This window comes from Rhinoderma darwinii, chromosome 6, assembly GCF_050947455.1.
Source record: "Rhinoderma darwinii isolate aRhiDar2 chromosome 6, aRhiDar2.hap1, whole genome shotgun sequence".
Classification (NCBI taxonomy): domain Eukaryota; kingdom Metazoa; phylum Chordata; class Amphibia; order Anura; family Rhinodermatidae; genus Rhinoderma; species Rhinoderma darwinii.
In genome coordinates this window covers 113004799-113026494 of record NC_134692.1, presented here as the reverse complement: position 1 = coordinate 113026494, position 21696 = coordinate 113004799, and the positions used below count along the sequence as shown (strand labels likewise).

General features: G+C 40.7%; 1 protein-coding gene across 2 annotated transcripts in view; it reads left to right on the top strand.

Annotated features, from left to right (window-relative positions):
- MRTFB (myocardin related transcription factor B) overlaps nt 1–21696 on the top strand; it is a 326233-nt gene that overhangs the window by 119095 nt on the left and 185442 nt on the right. Inside the window, exon 1 of one of the 2 annotated variants that reach the window (XM_075830126.1) lies at nt 19523–19541. The exons of the other annotated variant lie outside the window; for it this stretch is intronic. Coding sequence (XP_075686241.1) covers nt 19524–19541 — 18 coding nt within the window. The 5' untranslated portion in view covers nt 19523. Of the gene's footprint in view, nt 1–19522; nt 19542–21696 lie in introns of those variants that run through there. 2 annotated transcript variants of the gene reach the window in all.

Sequence of the window (21696 nt, the reverse complement as noted above, 5' to 3'; positions counted from 1 at the left end):
ATTTTGACCACACAGGTTTTTCGCTAAATATATTGAAATTAGTCTGTAAGAATTAAAATGTACTTTTTTTCTGAAACAACATAGAAATTTTTATTATTTACAAGCAATAACGAAGAAAATGCACCCCAACATTTGTAAAGCAATGTCTCCCGATTACGACAATACCCCATATGTGGTAATAAACTGCTGTTTGGACCCACAGCAGGGCTCAGAAGGGAAGGAGCGCCATTTGGATTTATGATTTTGCTGGAATGGTTTTCGGTGCCATGTCGCATTTGCAATGCACTGGAGGGACCAAAACAGTGGAAACCCACCAAAAGTGACCCCATTTTGGAAAAACCTTCAAGGAATTTTTCTAGGGGTATAGTGAGCATTTAGACCCCACGGGTCTTTTGCAGAGTTTATTAGAATTAGGGCGCGAAAATTAATATCAACATTTTTTCCACTAAAATGTTGCATTTTCTCATTTTCACAAGGGATAAAGGAGGAAAAAAACAACCATTTTTTTATAAAGCAATTTCTCCCGAGTACGGAAATACCCAACATGTTGTCATACGTTTTTTCATTAGAAATGAATTAACCCTTTCAGGACTGATCCATTTTTTGCTTTCATATTTTAGATTTTCACTCCCCGCTTTCCAAGAGCCATAACTTTTTTATTTTTCCATCAATAGAGTGGTGTGAAGGCTTATTTGTTGCGGGACAATCTGTAGTTTTCATTGGTACCATTTTGGGGTACATGCGATTTTTTTTGATCACTTTTTATTCAATTTTTTTGCAATCCTGAGCAAAAAACAGGAATTCTGACACCGTTTTTTAGGTTTTCTTTTTGCAGCGCTCACCGTACGCTATAAATTAAATTTTTACTTTATTCTGCGGGTTGGTACGATTACGGCGATACCATATGTATATAGGTTTGGTCCTTTTTTTTAGCGTTTGCGCAATAAAATGACTTATTTATAAAAAAAATAAATTCTGTGTCACCATATTCTGAGAGCCATAATTTTTTAATTTTTTAGTCAAAAAGCTGTGTAAGGGCTTGTTTTTTGCGGGACGGATAGAAGTTTTTATTGGTACTATTTTCGGGTACATGCGACTTTTTGATCACTTTTTATTCTTTATTTAGGGAGCGGTGGTGACCCAAAAAATTGCGATTCTGTCGTAGTTTTTTATTGATTTTTTTTGGGGTGTTCATCGTGCGGGAAAAATAACATTATAGTTTTATAGTTGGGGTCGTTACGAACGCGGTGATACCAGATATGTGTACTTTTTTAACGTGTTCATTTTTTTTCTATAATAAAAGTCTTATTATAGGAAAAAAAGCATTTAGTGTTTATAGAACTTATAACTTTTATTTTTACACTTTTTTTAAAACATTTTTATTACTTTTTTTTACTTTTTTAACTTGTCCCACTAGGGGACACTTAGTCTTGCAGCTTTGATCGCTGCTAGAGTACATTACACTACACACGTAGTGTGATGTACTCTAACTGTCATTGTGACGTGACTGTCACACTGACAGGAAGCAGAGGAGGAATGGCCGGACGCTGTTCCTCCGAGGCTTCCGTGCATGGCAACCCGGAGGTCATTATCTGACCTCCGATTGCCGTGACAAGCATCGGTAGCCCCCACGATCACTTCGTGGGGGCTGCTGATGTGCTTCAAACCACTTAAATGCGGCGACGGCAATCCGTCGCCGCACTTAAGGAGTTAACTGCCGAAATCAGCGGCGATGGTCTGCTGTCCGGCAAGACTGATGTCTCAGCTGTCGGGGACAACTGTCAGCGCGGGTCTGTCACTCTGTGTTTACACAGAGTGACAGTTTGAAATGCGGACGAAAATGAACGTCATGGTGCGGGAACTAGCAGCCGACCATGACGTTCATTTTCGTCCTTGGTCGTTAAGGGGTTAAAAGTTTGCTCTACTATTTTTTAACAGTGTTCTCTTAGACTGACTTCTGTGGAGTGTGAACGTCATACAACAGTATTGCCATTGGACATTTTGGGAGACCACGTATATTCTAGTGGAATGCTCATTCCTTTTTGACGTGTCTTTTTAGACTAGACATTCATTACATCTTCAGTTGTTTTTTCTTACAAAGCATCTGTTTTCATGCCAGATATTAAGAAATGTTATGAGTCTAGAGACTTCATTGAAACCAGACTGAAAATATGCATTGTGCACAGATGAGACATGACGGGTTACACGGTCCTGTAAGCATTAGGTCTTATTTGATGTTTACAAGTTTCGTGCCTTTTTGCCTGGTAATTGTAATGTCAAATCAGAATGAAAACATTCAACATAAATAGGTTAAAAATAATTGGGATTATGTATAGAATTTAGCGAGGCTGAGAGAAAGGTACATCAAAGCTGTTGTCAAAACCGTCTGCCCTCCTTTTTAATTTGATGATTGTTTTTATTTTAGTTCAGTGGAAATCTTAAAGGGGTTTTCCCATCAGAGACCGTTATGACCTATCCACAGGATATGTCCTAAATATCAGATAGATGCGGCTCCCACCTCTGGGACCTTTCTCTAGAACGGGGCTCCCTAAACCCCATTCTACTTCTCTGTGTTGTAGCTGAATCGTGTGATTCCCGAGCATGAATTACGGAAACATCGTAGCTCGGTGAGCTACGCTGTTTCCGTAACTCCCATAGTAGTGAATGGCAGTTACGGAAGCAGTGTAGCATGCGAGCTACACTGTTTCCGTAACTACCGTTCAGTTCTATGGGAGTTGTGAAAACCATGTAGCTCACCGAGCTACGCTGTTTCCGTAATTCATGCTCGGGAATCACACGATTCAGCTACAACACAGAGCAGTAGAATGGGGTTTAGGGAGCCCCGTTCTAGAGAAAGGTCCCAGAGGTGTGAGCCGCATCTATCTGATATTTAGGACATATCCTGTGGATAGGTCATAACGGTCTCTGATGGGAAAACCCCTTTAAGGTCCTATTAGACAAAGAGATTATCGTACGAATTTTCGCATAATCATTGAAATGTAAGAGATAATTGTCATGTAGCGTTCAACAATTGAAGGATAAATCGTTGAGTATCTGTGGATCGGGCCACATCTGCCTGGGTGAAAGATTATCGTTGTATGTAATGCGCTCCCGGTAACGGATGAACAGATAAAATCTTTAGGACTTATTGTCACGTGTACTAGACCATCTTTCAAGCACAATCGACTTGCTAAATCATCGCTCGTTTATGAAAGTATATCTGCCCGTTTAATAGGACGCTTAGTCCTGTAGGTTTTACGTAAAGTACATTGTTAGCACATTTTATATTTGAGCATCAGTTTATTAACATAAATTGGAATATGATGAGTCCTTAGAGCTGCTCCATCAAAAACAGACATCTGAATGTTTTCAGGTCTCATATTTAGTTCTGCTTTGTAGCTGTGACATTCCACACTATGGTACTAGCATTATACATATTTATTTTTTAAATGGGTAACTTTTTATTACGTTTTTTATCAGTTTTCATATACAAGCAAATATAACCGTCACAGACACTCGCCCTCCACTTTTTGCAGCCTCTAATGTTACACGTACCCAGTATTATGAGTTGCATAATATATAAGTACATTTACTATTAAAGCGTGTATCTTCTAGGGTATATCCAATATACAAATCTGACAGACAACCGTAGTACCAATAATCATCTGCAGGACATATTGATGTATGCTATCTGCAAATCATTAAAGGGCTTGTCCAGTCCCTAAAAATGTATAGCCTATCCTCAGGATAGGCCATCAAAATCTGATCGGTCGGGGTTTGACTGTTGGGACCCCCACCGAACAGCTGTTTTGAAGGGGCCGCAGTGCTCATACGAGCGCTGCTTCCCCATCATTCTGGTGACTGCTCACACTGAATCGATGACACAGCAGTAGCGGCGCTTCACAGTATTACAACCTTTTCCTATTGAAGTGAAGGGAGAAGGCTGTAATACTGTGAACCACCGCTACAAGTGTGTTGGTGATTCAGTGTGAGCAGTCACCGGAATGAAGGGGAAGCAGCGCTAGTATGAGCACTACAGTCTCTTGAAAACCGTTGATCACTGGGGATCCTGTCAGTCGGACCCCAACCGATCAGATATTGATGGCCTATCCTGAGGATACAGGAAGTGGAGGAAAAGTTGCAGCTTTCGGAATGCGACGCCTTACATGTAAGTATTCAAACGAAGTGTATATTAAAGTATATTTATTGCAATTGACACTACGCATTTCAGGGTCTTGAAACGCGTAGTGTCAATTGCAATAAATATACTTTAATATACACTTCGTTTGAATACTTACCTGTCAGGCGCCACGTCCCGAGAGCTGCAACTTTTCCTCCACTTTCTGTATTCGTCTCTCCGGGCATAGAACCATTTATCCGTGGCATAGCAGCGGGTGGCAGCCGACACCTACAACGATCATCATCATTCATGCAAAGCAGTAGTGTTGTGCCTATACTTGCACAACACTGTCAGGTCAGTGAACCAGCTCACCTTTACTGTTTTTTTTGTTGTTTTTTTTAGTTGCTTGTCCATACAATATTACCTTAGAGGAGCGCCGTTTTTTCCTCTTCCTCCCTCTTTTTCTCCCTTCATATATCCTGAGGATAAGCCATCAAGTTTTAGGGACTAGACAACCCCTTTAAATAGAGTTTCACTAAATGTCTCCATGTACTTGTCTGTTTTTATTGCAATAGTAGGAGTCTGGTACTTAAGAGAGAAAGGGAAAACAATCTGGTAATCATTGCTTTTCATATTTGGACAGTGCCCCCCCTTTTCTGATACTCACTTTTCTAGTATGCCCGAGTTTAAAACCCCAGTTAGTACCTCCATAGATGGTGCGGTGAATTGTAGCCATTATTTGTCAATTACTTTGTGAGGTACAATACTTTTAGCTATGGCCAATTTCTTCAGTAGGAAGTCTAACCCCAAAATCTGTGTTAATTAAGTCATAAGCCTCTTGGCACAATAATGCAAACACTCAGTAATAGGGCAGTGTCTACTGACGGCGGTGGTTTCTGAATGTCCTACTCTCTAGGCTCTTTTTTCTGGGGCTCTTTAGCATGTGGTGTTGTGGGAACGGCAGCAGTCTGTAAAGGGTTTATATTGATTTCAGAAATCCGAGAAAGTGATAAGCAAGAAGTTTTTAAGTATTTTTCAAGTTTTCAACACTGCACACATTTCCTATCTGTATAGTTTATTTCCTGTTCCTTCTTTAGCGCCAACATCAGGAATCTAAATTTTAGTCACACACGATTTAACATCTATCCCCTTTAGCTGTTAACATAATTGTTCATTTTGAACAAACTGTTCATCTGAAGAAAATAGAAATCTTTCTATACCGAACATTTTGTTCTGTAAGAAATCCGTTCTCCATGCATATTTTAGCGTGTATTTGAAAAATTCTTTTAAACATTGCCAGGTCTAATTGGCCTTATTTTAATGGTTTAGTAGATTCTTCAGCTTACTGAGGAATAAAACGAACCTTTAACTCCTTAACGACCGCCCACCGTCTTTTTGACAGCGGGTGGTGCAGGTGCTTCGTCTACAGCGACGTCTTTTGGCGCTCATCCTCTAAGCAGGAGCTGTAACTTACAGCTCCCGATCTTAGAGCAGCCTGGTAAATACAGCTGGAGTCAGAAAACATTCTGACCCCAGCTGTTTAACCCTTTGATCGCTGTGGTCAGTGACCGCTGCAAGATCAAAGGGAACTGCCCGCTTTGATCGAGTCACCGGAGACCCGGTGATGTCATTATTTTGACATAAAAAAAAGTCATTAATTTGACATAAAATATATTTTATTGCCCCTACATTAACTAAAAACAAACCTACACATATTAGGTATGTAAACGACCATAATAACCTGAAGAATTATTCTAACAGGTTATTTTGCCTCAAAAGTGAATGGGATGAAAAATTATGCCGAGAATCGCTTTTTCCTATATTCACGACGTAAAAATAATTTTTTCCTACCCCCAAACTGCAAAACAAATTAATACAATTTCTCCCGCATAAAAAAGGCCTCATACGGCCCCGTCAATGGAAAAATAAAAAATTTATGGCTGCTGAAATGCAGAGAGGTAAAAACGGAACAATTTAGCTGGTCATTAAGGCCTTTTCAGGCCTGGTCATTAAGGGGTTAATACAATATTCAGTCTTCGGTGATCAATTTAAAATGCATATATTAACTAAAATAAATAAATAAATATATCACTGAACAGCACACTTAGGGGAGATTCACACGAACGTTGCGTTTTTGCGCGCGCAAACAACGCAGCGTTTTGCGAGCGCAAAAACCATTTGACAGCTGCGTGTGTCATGCGTGTCTGATGCGCGGCTGCGTGATTTTCGCGCAGCCGGCATCATAGAGATGAGGCTTGTCAACGCCCGTCACTGTCCAAGGTGCTGAAAGAGCTAAATCTTTCAGCACCCTCGACAGTGAATGCCGAACACAACAGCGAAAAACCTGTAAAAAAAAAAGATAAAGTTCCTACTTACCGAGAACTTCCCGGCCGTTGCCTTGGTGACGCGTCCTTGGTGACGCGTCCTTGGTGACGCGCCTCTCTTGACATCGGGCCCCACCTCCCTGGATGACGCAGCAGTCCAAGTGACCGCTGCAGCCTGTGATTGGCTGCAGCCTGTGCTTGGCCTGTGATTGGCTGGAGCTGTCACTTGAACTGAAGTGTCATCCCGGGAGGTCGGACTGCAGGAAGGAGACAGGAGTAATCGGTAAGTTAGAACTTCGTTTTTTTTTTACAGGTTAATGTATTTTGGGATCGCAAGTCACTGTCCATGGTGCTGAAACAGTTTAACTCTTTCAGCACCATGGACAGTGACTATCTCCTGACGTCGCGTACCGATAATTTTTTTGCCGGGATCGGCCAAAACGAGTTTGGCCGAACCCGGTGAAGTTCGGTACGCTTGTCCGGCTTCGCTCATCGCAAAGACACTCCGTTTGGATGTTCGGAAACAGAAAAGCACGTGGTGCTTTTCGGTTTTCATTCATCCTTTTCACTGCTGTTGCGCGAATCACGCTCGTCCCACGGAAGTGCTTCCGTGTGGTGCGCGTGATTTTCACGCACCCATTGACTTCAATGGGTGCGTGATGCGCGAAATACGCAGAGTTATTGAACCTGTCGCGCATTTTGCGCAGCAGACAAACGCTGCGCAAAAAGCACGGACTGTCTGTACTGCCCCATAGACTTGTATTGGTCCATGCGTGCCGCGTGAAAACCACGCGGCCCGCACGGACCGAATACACGCTCGTGTGAATCCCCCCTTAATCAGACGAAAGTGTTAAACGTCCGTGTGACGGCTGTTGAAACAACGGCCGTCACACGGACCTATATAATTCAATGTGGCCGTTCACACAGCCGTGGTTTCAAAGAAACCGTGTGAAGGGTCCGAGAGAAAATAGGACATGTCCTATTTTTTTCACCCATCCCTCCATAGACTCTAGTGCAGTTTTTCACGTTTGAGATGCGTAACGCCCGTGTGAATCTGCCTAAGTCGTTAGTTTGGGCTCAAGCTATGTGCACAAAACTGCGTAACACTGAAGCATAGCACTATGAAACATGACTTTTATTCATATGCAGATATAAGGATAGCAAAGCAAGAACTCAAAGGAAAAATCATACAAAAAAATTACTTCAAAATTTAGTCCTAGATACTCAATGGTATCATAAATGACAAACAGGTATTGAATGGAGTAATGAGGGGTTACTGGTAGGCAAGGGCATAAATCAATTTTCTGCAACAAAATCTGCCCCGTGAGACTGCACTTTTTTAGAAGGGTTTGTCCAAACCGGACACCTCATAGTTGGATACTGAAGTAGTGTAGGGACTTTGACTGCTCATGTTTGCTCACATTACTTTTTACTTTGAGGCTGTGGTAAATACCAGTATGTCCTTATAAATTCCATTGAATGTTCTATTATATGGCCAGTCTGTGTTATTACTTGGCCATTTACAAGTTTGCTTACTCATTGTTGTTTGCTTCCCAGGTGACATTAGCTTTATTATTATTGTATATCCAGTCTCTCTTTAGTGTAAGATGTTGGTTCTGAAAGCCATTTTGCTTTCAGCATGAACAATACAGGGCCCGCATTTTAAGTGGTTCCCATAGAAACTAGCAGAAATGATTGCTTAAATCTATATTAACATCTGAAAGTAATTGTGCAGCTATTAGTCAGATGGGATATAATGTTCGGGCAATATTTAGTGGGTTGACGTGTTCTTGTAACTAGACAGTTTTCATCCAGTTCTCCCTTCACATGTAATATTACTTTAACAATTTTTTTTTTCTTTCCTATAGCCCTTGTCCATAACACATATCAGCAGTAGCAGGTTCAAAATCAAAATGTGAATGTTCTGTTACTTTGTGGACTTTCCTATGGTTTTGCTGGACAAGATTGTGCCGTCTTAAAGGGGTTGTCTCATGACGATCATGAATAATTGTATTCCCAACTGCTAAATATACATTTCACGCATTACAGTCAATTACAGGATATGCCCCTATCTCCAGATATCTTGTCATCTATTTTCCATAGCTTATTCTTTGTTATTTTCAGTTGCCCATAGACACGGCCATCTGTAGTACTTGTTGCGGTGGCCAGGCAGGCGCAGTTGAATCTCCTTATCCCCGTCCTGCAGCGCTCCCAGCCCGGCCACCAGACTGTCTTCAAATAGAATACACTGGGACAGTCCGGGCATGTGCATTAGCCAGGAGCTGTCCTGCCTGTGTGAACTCGAAAACCTGTTGAGTTTTTATGAGCAGGACAGCTCCTCATGCTCCGAGCCATCTCATCGCAATCTGGAGCTCTAAAGAATAGGAAATCAAAATAGAAGATAGCAGCACCCATGTTCCAAAATAAACACTCAACATTGTGATCATGTGGTGGCAGGTTACAGCCCGCCCTCCAACCCGGAAAAATTAAGGACTGAAGCAGAGATGAATGGAAGCAAAAAGAACTGATGGGTAAATACATTTTCATATAAGGCCTTCTTATATCACTACCTACTGTTCGCTTACAAAAGCTGATCCTAATGGAACCCCTTTAACGCCAGGATCACACACGCAGTTTCGATACAGTTTTTGGCTTGGTTTGTCAAGCCAAATTTAGAAGTGACCGCAAAGAAGGACATATATTTACTCAAAATACACAGAAAGAGGCCATACTTACTAATATAAGGGCAGGTTCAAACAACAGTTCCCAGCAGCAAGCCACAAATGCTACATAAAGGAAGAGTGCTCCGGTTCAAAAATACTGCACACTGCAGACTGGAACACTCTTAGAAGCTTTATCTGTGTGCAATGATAATACTAAGCAGCCGCTCCGCTCATGAATAGTTGGCGTGAGAGTGGATAACATCAGTATTTTGCACCTGAGCAATCTTCCTCTATGTGTGGCATTTGTGGCTTATCTGCATCCTGCTGGGAACTGGTGTTTGAACCTGCCCTTGTATTAGTGAATTTAGAAGTGGACGCAAGAAAGGAGATGAATCCGTATTTTCTTTATACCTTTCCTTCCTTTTCGATCCATTTCTTGCTTTGGCTAAAAAAAAAGTAAGCCAAAAGCTGCATCAAAACTGTGTGTGATCCTGTCCTCAGGGATACAAAAATGTCCTTCTCCTGATCGTAGGAGATTTTTCCAACTGTGGGCCTTCTGAATATACATGAGTATACATCCACATGCAAAAATAGATCTGGTTTTGTAGAGAAGCCTTTAATTTAGTAGTTTGTATCAAGGGAACACAATGCATCCATTATCATACTTGTACGTACAAGGGTTTTCCTATTTCCAAGATCAGTTGATGCTCCTTTTTGATCAGGTAAGCCAGCCGTCCTAGCATTAGTAAAGCTGGCAATAGAAGTAACGATTTTCATTAATATTTCAAGTGATTTTACGATCATTAACAATAATTAAGTTAGTAGTACTAAAAAAATATCTGTTCCAATTCATGGAATTCTGCTCCATTGGTGGAAATGCTTATCGTTTAGTTGTGAGAATTGGTTTACTATCGTCTGATAAAAAAAAATGTGCTGGAACGCAGATACACAATTTCTTACAATACAATTCTCCAAGGAAAAAGTATTTTGTGTTGTGGGAAATATCTTTTCATGTATGTCCGTACACATTCTGACACTGGCACCACTGATTGGATAGTGTTGGTGTGTAGGATATGCTCATTGACAAGGGGAATGGGAACACCTAGCTGTCAGTGTATACATATATTTCCAAGAAGGATAACAGAGTAATGGTGAAATCACACATTTTTATGAAAAGATTCTCCAGCAGTAATATTTTATAGGGAATGCAAGTGTTTAATAAAACAGATAGTGTAGTATAGTAGAATTGACAGGTCCTCCATAAGGCCCCATGCACACGTCCGTGCAGTATTTACGGTCAGTCAATACTGCACGGAAGGGCCGTGGATTGTCAACCACATTTGCGGACTGTGCTCACAGCAATAAGTATAGAAGCATGGTCTGTAAATTGAAAAATAAGACGTCCTATTTTTTGCGGCTCATTTCTACGGCCCGGATACACACCCGTTAATATACGTGAAGGTGTCTGTGGCCGATATAAATGAATGTGTCAGTATTGTATCCGAAATTACAGATCCGTAGTTGCAGATAAAAACTACGGACGTGTACATGAGCTCCTCAGGCTGGGTGTTTATAGCCATATGCTCCTCAAAGTGGATAGATTGGTATGAAATATACTACATTAGCTCCATCTCACAGTAGAGAAGGACTGATTATCTAATTTTTTGGTGGATACCCTGACTGTCCCCTAGCATCTCTTTTCGTGGAAAACGAGGGTTGGACAGGTTGGATTTTAACCTGACATTTGGTGTTTACATAGCTGATGAGGTTGAAAAAAGACAAAGGTCCATCAAGTCCAACCTATAATCCTACCTTGTTAATCCAGAGAAGGCAAAGCCCCATAAGATTGATGCCAATTGCCTTCAAATATGGAAATCGAACTAAATCCCTGAATTAACATCCCATCTCCAGATTCTAATACTCCTGTAATTATATTTTTCAAGAAAGGAATCAAGGCCCTTCTTGAACTTCTTGTGGCAGAGAGTTCCATAGTCTCAATTCTCTCGCAATAAAGAATCCCCGTCTGTGACGGCGGTGAAACCTTTTCTCCTCTAAACGTAGAGGATGCCCCCTTGGTCTTGTTACAGACCTAGGTGTGAAAAGATCATTAGAAAGATCTCTGTACTTTCCAGTAATATATTTGGACATTTTAATTAGTTCGCCCATAAACTGTCTTTTTTCTAAACTGAATATGCCCAAGTTTGATAACCTTTCTTGGTACTGCAATCCGCCCATTCCCTTAATTACCTCAGTCGCCCTTCCTTGCACCCGTACTATTTCAGCCATGTCCTTATACACAGGTGCCCAAAATTATACACAATATTCCATATGTGGTCTGACTAGTGATTTGTATAGAGGCAAAACTATGTTCTTGCCATGAGCATCTATGCCTTTTAGATGCAACCCATGATTTTATTTGCCTTGGCAGCAGCTGCCTGGCACTGGTTGCTAAAGGTAAATGTACTGTCCACCAATATTCCCAAATCTTTTTGAGTGGTAGTTTTACCATTTAATGCATAATTGTAAAATCTGTTTCCTCGGCCCAAGTGCATAAACTTACATTTAACTTCATTTGCCATTTCTCTGCCCAAACATTTATCTTCCCCAAATCTCTGAGTAGTATTACATTATCCTCCTCTGTGTTGATTACTTTACAGAGCTTAGTATCATCTGTAAATACTGAAATTATACTCTGTAAACCCTCTACAAGGTCATTGATGAACATATTAAAAAGAAGAGGGCCCAGTACTGACCCCTGTGGAACCCCACTGGTGACTGTGAACCACTCTTAGGATGTACCATTAATAACCACCCTCTGTTTCTTATCACTGAGCCAGCCCAATTACAGATATTTTCCTCCAGTCCCAGCGTTTTCATTTTATACACCAACCTTTTATGCGGCACAGCATCAAACGCCTTTGAAAAGTCTAGATACACAACATCCACAGCCTTACCCAGGTCCAGACTAGAAGTTACCTCCTCATAGAAGCAAATCAGATTGGTTGGACATGACCGATCCCTCCTAAACCCGTGCTCATGCTGCGTTAACAGTTTATTTGCAGTGAGATACTCGAGAATAGCATCTCTTAGAAAACACTTAAATATCTTACGCAAAATGGAGGTTAAACTTACAGCTCTACAGTTTCCGGACTCACTTTTTGACCCCATTTTAAACATTGGCACCACATTTGCTATGCACCAGCCCTGTGGAACAGACCCAGTCATGATCGAATCTTTAAACAGCAGAAATAAAGGTCTGTCTATCATGGTACTTTATTCCTGCAGAACGCGGGGGTGTATACCATCTGGACCTGGTGATTTGTCTAGTTTAATGTTTTTAAGGCGGCGCTGCACTTCTTGCTGGGTTAAGCAGGTGACGTTTAATGGAGAATTTACTTTATCCCTAATCATGTCGTCTGACATTGGATTTTCATGTATAAATACAGTAGAGAAAAAGGCGTTTAACAGATTGGACTTTTCCTCATCCTCCTCCACCATTATACCCAGATTATTTTTGAGAGGGCCAACACTTTCAGTTTTCAGATTATTATTTATGTATTTGAAAAATATTTTGGGGTTATTTCTACTTTCTTTGGCAACGAGTCTCTCTGTTTCAATCTTTGCTGCATTTATTTGTATTTTACACAACTTATTTTTTTCTTTTATAATTATTTAATTTCTCATCACTACCGTCTTGCTTTAGTAGTTTGAACACTTTTTGTTTTTATCATTTATTGCCCCCTTACTGTTTTATTTAACCACATCAGTTTCATCCTGTTTCTAGCTTGTTTATTCCCATAAGATATATTTTTTTTTTCACAGGACCTATTATAAGAGGCTTTTAAAAATGGCCCATTTCGTTTCTGTATTTTTATTTTTGAGGCCATTGTCCCAGTTTATGCCCTTAAAGGGAATGTGTTGCCAGAAAAACATGTTTTTTTAAAAAAAATTAAACATTTAGTGTGTGGGTGATTAAACATTGTTCAAATTTTTTTTATTTTTTTCACGAGTCAGGAAATATTATAAATTAATTCTAATTTATAATACTACCCATTTTTGGTCACTAGATGGAGCTATTCCCAAAATTGCAGCATTGCAACATTGGGTTAAAAGCCCTCGCTCTAGTGAGCTCTCAGCATCCCCCCCTCCTTTATCCTGGCTAGTGCCGGGATAAACGAGGGGTTTGAACGGTGTAACCTCCTACACTGTGTGTCGCCATTTTTTGAGCTAACACACAGTGTAGTAGGTTTACATACAGTAGTAAACACACACAAACACGAACATACATTGAAATCTCTTACCTGCTCCTGCCGCCGCGGCTCCCTCCGGCCCGTCCGCTCCGTTTGCTGCCGCTGGTCCAAGTGCACAAATCCGGAAGCCGCGACCGGAAGTAGTAATATTACTGTCCGGCCGCGACTTCCGGTCCACAGGAAAATGGCGCCGGACGGCGCCAATTTCGAATTGGACTGTGTGGGAGCGGCGCATGCGCAGTTCCCACACAGACGCCGTACACGGAAGTCAATGGGACGGGAGCCGTTCGCAGTCCCTATGGGACTGTGGCTGCCGTATTCCATGTCTGTATGTGTCGTTAATCGACACAGACAGAAATGGAAAAAAAATGGCAGCCCCCATAGGGAAGAAAAAGTGTAAAAATAAGAAAAAGTAAAACACAAACACACAAATGAATATAAACGTTTTTAATAAAGCACTAACATCTTTAACATATAAAAAAATAATTTGTGATGACACTGTTCCTTTAAGATCATCCCTTAGCCCATGAAAATTGGCCTTTCTGAAGTTTGGTGTTTTTGTAGGTACTCTACCAAACATCTTATTAACTGGTTGCCGACACAGGATGAGTATGCTCGTCCTGAGCGGCGAGCACTTCGCGCATTAGGACGAGCATACTCGTCCTGTGTGACAGCCGTCTCTGCGTGCGATCGAGAGCGGGGCAATGGCTGTAATACACGGCCACGGCCCCGCTCTGACAATGGAGAGAAGAGAAACATCTTCTCTCCGCTGTTAACCCTGAAAGCTGATCGCGGCGTTCAAGGACAGGGGACTGCACATTGATTGCGTCACAGAAGATAACTGTGACGCGATCAAAGCCCACAACTCGTATGGGCAGATAGCCCAGGATCCATTGAAGGACCCCAGGGCTGTCTGAACATATTTCCTGTTGTTAGGGCATACTGAGGTATGTCCTAACAACTGCCTGTGTATAATCAGTAACCGGCTAATGTACTGGCATATAGATCTATGCCATTACATTACAGTTACAAAATAAAAATCAAAATGATAAATCCCTTTATGGGATTAAAAAATAAAGTTAAATGAATGTAAAAAAAAATTAATGATAAATAAATAAAAAGTTAAAAAAATACACAGAAACACACATTTTTTATAATAAATAAACTTTTTAAAATAGAAGTCCCAAAACATGAAATAATATAGACATATTTTGTATCACCACGACCGTAACAACCTGTACAACAAATGTATAACATTATTTATGATGATCAGTGTATGGTGTAAAAAAAAAATATTAAAACTGCTGCGCAACTGCTTTTTTTCTGCATTTTCGCCAAAATAAAAATTTATAGAAATTAAACGATAATGTATTTGTATCAAAAAATGGTACCTACATAAAGTACAACTCGTCCCGCAAAAAACAGTCTCCTACAACTACGTCTTACAATGATTTTCTGCCATGATTAAGAGCACTGTACGTGCTCGAAACACGTAGGCTCGGGCAACAGCCCGTCACTACTCCTCATCTTGAGACTGCGTCTCCTTTTCATCTTTTAATCGAATTTCTGAAATAAAAGTGGGAATGCCATTTCCTTTTTAAAACTTGACACAGCGCTGGATCATCCCTTTCTTTTCTGTAAAAAATATGAGTCATAAGAGTTATGAGCGTCGCGATGCAAAGAGGGAAATGTAAAAGAATTGCTCTGTCCTCAAGGCCAAAATTGGCCGTGTCCTTAAGGGGTTAAAGGCTAGATGAAAACTTATTATGTTACCTACCGTATGTCAAGGACCAGTTCAGTTCTGAAGTGGCTTTGAGGCCCTTATGTACTAGATAGACCCCATAAATCGCCCCATTTTAAAAACTGCACCCCTCAAAGTATTCAAAACAGCATTCAGAAAATGTATTAACCCTTTATACGTTTCACAGGAATTAAAGCAAAGTAGAGGTGAAATTTTAAAATGTAATTTTTTTTGCCGAAATTCATGTGTAATAAAAAAAATTCTGTAACACAGAAGGTTTTAAAAGAGAAATGCAACTCAATATTTATTGCCCAGATTCTGCAGTTTTTAGAAATATCACACATGTGGCTCTAGTGTAATAATGGACTGAAGCACCGGCCTCCGAAGCAAAGGAGCACCTAGAGGATTTTGGGGTCTCCTTTTTTAGAATATATTTTAGGCACCATGTCAGGTTTGAACCCCAAAAGTGGTTTTGGAAACTACATACCTCAAGGAATTTATCTAGGCGTGTAGTTAGCATCTTCACCTGACAGGTCTTTTGCTATATTTATTGGAAAATGTCTACAAGGAATAAAGAATAAAAAGCACCACAAAACTTGTAAAGCTATTTCTCACGACTACGGCAATACCCCATATGTGGTAATACACTGCTGTTTGGACGCACGGCAGAGCTCAGAAGGGAGGGAGCACCAGAACTTTTTATTTTTTCTCCACCCGAGCCGTGCGAGGGCTTATTTGTTACGTTAGAATCTGTAGTTCTCATTGGTACCATTTTATGGTACATGTGATTTTTTGATCACTTTTTATTCTATTTTTTTATTTTTTTTTACAGCAATCACTGTGCGCTATAAATGACATTTTACTTTATTCTGCAGGTCGGTATGATTACGGCGATACCATATATATATATATATATATATATATATATAGTTTTTTATGTTTTGTGGCGTTTGCGCAATAAAATCACTTTTCTATAAAATTATTTCTTTTTTGTGTCACCATATTCTGAGAGCCATAATTTTTTTTATTTTTCAGTCAAAAAAGCTGTGTAAGGGCTTGTTGTTTGCGGAACGGGTTGTATTTTTTATTGGTATTATTTTGGGGTACATGCGACTTTTTGATCATGTTTTATTCTATATTTTGTGAGGGGTGATGACCAAAAAATAGTGATGCTAGCATTGTTTTTTAATTATTTTTTGCGGTGTTCACCATGTGGGAAAAATAGTATTATAGTTTGGGTCGTTACGAACGCGGTGATACCAAATATGTGTACTTTTTTAACGGTTTAATTTTTTTCCTATAATAAAAGACTTATTATAGGAAAAAAAAGCTTTTTACTTTATAAAACATTGAAGACCTGCAGCACTGATTGCTGCTATAACACATTATACTACCTAGGTAGTGTAACGTGTTATAAACTGTCAGTGTGATGTTGACAGTCACACTGACAAAAAGCCTATGAGGGCACGCTGGTCCCTCATAGGCTTCCGTGAATGGCAGACCCGGAAGCCGTTGTATGGCCTCCGGTTTTGCCATGCAACCGATGGCAGCACCTGCAATCGGTCCTCGGGAAAGTTTGTTGTAGCAACAAACTTTTCAGTTTGTTGCTACAACAAACTTTACCTGCAATCACATGATCGGGACCTGAACCAATCAGGTCCCGATCATGTCTCTGGGACCAGAGGCAGGGGTTAACAGCGCGATCCGGGTGTCAGCACTACTCTGAGACACCCCAATCGCACTTTTAACACCCACTATGAATTCACGTCGGCGCTGCACAGAGCCCAGCAAGCGCCGACTTGAATCTACTGTGGACACCGCTGGCGTCAGAGCGATCTCCCCAGCGCTATGCTGGCAGAAGCAGAGGTCTGCAGATTCACGTCCTATTAGCACGGGGTATATGCGAATAGGACGTGAATCTACAGATTGTCGGCATGAAAGGGTTAAAGAAGTGCACATCAGAAATGAAAAATTTGACCTGGACACAGGGCATCAATGACACTTGTCCATGAAAGGGTTAAACACTTAGACCGAACGCGAGATATCACAATAACTCGTGAGATCTCACGTTTTGTGCCTGTAGGCTGCTGTGGGCGGTTTTGGGAAGATGTAGTGGATGACGGGAATTACCAAACCTGAAAGTGTGGATCTGACTTGCTGAGAGTATGCTAATGACTTATATTCACTAAAATATATTTTTTTTTATGAAGAGGCTAATGTTTTTTTTACATTTAAACAAGTAACAAGTGGTGATTATAGATACTCTTTAACCCCTTCACCCTGCTTGCATTCTGGGCCCTAATGTCCAAGCCATTTTTTACATTTTTACATTGTCACATTCAAAGAGCTGTAACTTTTTTATTTTTGCGTCGGCATAGCTGTATAAGGTCTTGTTTTTTGCGGGACGACTTGTAGTTTTTATTGGTACCATTTGAGAGTAGATGCGACTTTTTGATCACTTTTTATCACATTTTTTTAAAGTCAGGATTAACAGAAAACAGCAATTTTTCCATTGTTTTTTATTTTATTTTTTACGGCGTTCACAGTGCGGGTTAAATAATGTAACAGCTTTATAGTCGGGGTCGTTACGGACACGGCGATACCAAATATGTATAACTTTTTTGCTTTATTGTAGTTTTTTTTAATAGTAAAGCATTTTGTAATGGGAAAAGCTGTGTTTTTCATTTTTTTTTTTTTCACTTTTTTTTTTTATTAACTTTATTAAACTTTTTTTACTTTTTTACTAGTCCCACTAGGGGACTTCACTATCCTCCGATCGCTATTATAATACACTGCAATACTTTTGTATTGCAGTGTATTACTGCCTGTCCGTTTAAAACGGACAGGCATCTGCTAGGTCATGCCTGCGGCATGATCTAGCAGGCATTCGCTCCAGGCAGACCTGGGGGTCTTTATTAGACCCCCGGCTGCCATAGAAGACACAGACACTCGGCGATTTTATCGCCGGGTGTCAGTGAGATGAGAGGGAGCTCCCTCCCTCTCTCCAAAACCATTCAGATGCGGTGCTCGCTATTGTGCACCGCATCTGAAGGGTTAAACGGGTGAGATCGATACTAATATCGATCTCACCCGGCAGAGCAGGGACGCCCTCAGCTGCCTCTGGCAGCTGAGAGCAGGGAGATTTCACGGCTCCCTGCTGTTTACTTTGTTCTACAGCAGCAACGTAGAATAGCGGCGCTCTAGAATAAAGCCCACTAATGACCGCCGTAAAAAGACGTATCGGCGGTCATTAAGGGGTTAAAGACTATGTACAACTTTGAAAACATTTTCTTTAATATAACAGTGTATTAGTGTGTTTGAAATGTTCAAATTATTAACAATATTTGTAACTTTTTTGAGATACAGCTGCTTTGTATTCTGGATATAGAGCAACTGTATCTAGCACTGAAACATGTATCTGTCAGGTCAGCATCAGTAGGTCCTGCGTGTCTCTCACATGCAGGATGAAGCTGTTACCGATCACATCTAAGTTTATAACTTAGATGTGATTGATAAAAGGTGGATCCTGCTTGTCAGAGACAGGCAGGACCCGCTGTCGCTGAACCCGTCAGTGCCCCTGAAGTGATGGATTCAGATCTCCGCGTACGATACAGCTGCTCTGTATACAGAATACAAAGCAGCAGTATCTCAAAAAGTAAAAATAATTTTTAAGAAAAACTAATTATAAAGTTACACCAAACACTGATACACATTTTTATAATAAAAAACACGTTTTCAAAGGTGTACATAGTATTTAAAGCCCAGGAACATGTGCCGTACATTTACAGTGTGTGGTCTTTAACAGGTTAAAGTAGAATAGTTGGATCCTGGGACATTGATCAGGTCAGAGACAATTAAACCCTATCAGAGTGCGAGCACGGTTAATAATCATCTTGTTCTATGGTTTTTGGGGAATTAAATTGACAAAGAAAACGAGAAATTGAGGGAATCACGTATAATCCTTTTAGCCGTATCCGCTGATGTTTGGCATTTTTAGCTGCTTACTTTTCCAGAAATGGTTGTATTGGGAAATGTTTCCATTATAAATGCAGATAAGATTTTGGACAGATTACATTGGAATCCTCGTGTAGAGTGATGTTAGTCTTATAAATGGTGTAATTCGTGTCTGTTAATGTAACCAGTAATAAATAGACACTCCATTTTGAATAAACTTGCAAAATCAATAATATAAGTGTATATAACAATTATTTAAGTAATCTTATTAGAGAAAAAAATCCTATTTTCCCGATCAGACTCCTCCACCCCCCCCCTAAGAGTTCACTCGCTTTTGAATTTACTGCTTTTTCTGTCTCCTCAACACTAGACTATCCGCTCACTGAGGGGATCAGATTACAGCTGCCCATAGAAGTCTTTAGAGAGGGGAAGAAAGAGCAAAGTAAGAAACAGACAGACAGATAGACGCAGATGCTGCTGCAGCTTCTAGTAGGTGTTATATCTCACCCCAGTGCTGGATTCACAGCTACACTGCTCATTAGTGCTGTATGATGTTTTCCATGTTGCTGCAGCTTCTATGTATATGTGATAGAGAAAGGAGAGAAGAATTTTCCCCTTTTATGTATGCAGTGTATAGAAGACGTGATCGTAGTTTGGCTTCACCCATTAGCTCAAAGAAAACAGAACTAGAGCCTGCAGAGGGAAAAACTCCTAAACAAAATGCCAATACAAGTCATATAATGGCCGAAAATAGTGTTATCCCTCATGTACACATATATTTGAAGATATCCGCAGCACAACCAGCATACGAACAAAGGAAGGAACAATTTCCCCAATATTGGGTGGTGCATGCAGCAAGAACCTCCCCGGTCCCAGGGAAACCACTTATGCAATGTAAAAATGAGAAGAGCTGCAGCACTCCAGTAGTGAAAAAATATTGGTATTTATTCACCAAGCATAACAAACTTGCAACGTTTTAACCCTAAAAGGGTCTTTATCAAGGTCGAAACGCGTTGCATTCCTGAATAGAAAATACAGAACCTTTTTAAACAAAGTTTCCTTCTCGTGAATTACAAACCTTTTTCCACCCACCTGTCCAAAAAAAACACACTGGATCATTTTGAACACAGGAGTGCCCAAAAGGAGTCCTTTTTCCCATAAAGTTCATTTTAACTATACCCCGATGTTATTAACTTAGAGGAGCGCCGATCCCATTCCTCTTTTCCCCATGCCTATTTTTTGTTTTCCAAAGTAAAACCCTTGTCAAAGGGGCGTGTCCCCACACAGTCTGATGCTGTCCAATCAATTCTGGCAGGAGAGCTGTCCTAAAATAGCCAGACTTTCATTTTTTATCTTGTTGATGGGAATAATTATATCACCACAGCTAGAAATAGGTTGAAGTAAAGGTTCACTTATACATACCGCTACTGACATGTGAGTGACATGAGAGTTTAATGTGCCTGGAGGTTCAAAGTACCAAACATGCATTACAGGCTTTACCAGCATGGGTTATACAAAGTTATTATATTCAATCTGGGAATAAAATATTGTAAATACAGTATACACTTTTTTAATTTAAATATTCTGTTCGGATCATCTATGTATGGGTAGCAGACCTCTTGTTTGCAATATGGCAATTCTGTAGTAGCAATTCTCACCCTGTTTTAATTGATTAGAATTGCTGCTTCACCTTTGGTTGATCATTCGTTTTGTTCATTGTAAATCGTTCAGAAAATGGTGTCCATGTTTTTGAAGTTAACTGAATCCTATTTTTTCTGCTATACACGACAGGGTCCGAGTGTCGGCTGATTAAAAACGTCTGTTTTGGTTTCGTTTTCATTGGTCGATTTTGAACTGTTTTGCATCAGTTTTTTTCCCTGTCCGTTTTAAAAACAGATGAATTTAATTGGTCACTTTTTTTGCCACACACTTCCATCTGTAGATAATGCCACACACTGCCCCCTGTAGGTAGTGACACACAGCCCCCCTGTAAGTAGTGCCACACAGCCCCCCTGTAGGTAGTGCCACACAGCCCCCCTGTAGGTAGTGCCACACAGCCCCCCTGTAAGTAGTGCCACACAGCCCACCTGTAGGTAGTGCCACACAGCCCCCCTGTACGTAGTGCCACACAGCCCCCTTGTACATAGCACCCCTGTAGATGGCACACCCCTTCCTGTAGATAGCACCACTTTAGCAACCTGCTCCAAGAGAAGTCCCTGACGTCACTGTCCATATAAGGACAGTGACGTCAGGGACTTCTCCTGGAGCCGAATCCCTGGCCACATCTTCGGCAACGCTGTGGCCGGGGATTAGGGATTCCTCTCCTACAGGGAGCAAAAAAAATCTCCTCACGTGCACTGTGAGGAGGAGAAGAGAGCAAGCGAGTGGCAGAAAGCATGGCCGTCACTCAGATCACATCCAAGTGACAGCTGTGCTTTACACGACCCCTTAGACTTCTGACGGAGCCGTGTGAGTGGGAGAACGGCCCAAAATAGGGCATGTTCCATTTTTTGTCGGCCTGGTTTAACGGGCCGTCAAAAAATCGGCCGTGTGAATAGGCCCATTTGGGGTCTATTGTTCTTACTGCGGTTATGTGACTGCCGTTAAATAAACGGCCACCACATGGCTGAATTTCCCTGTCGTG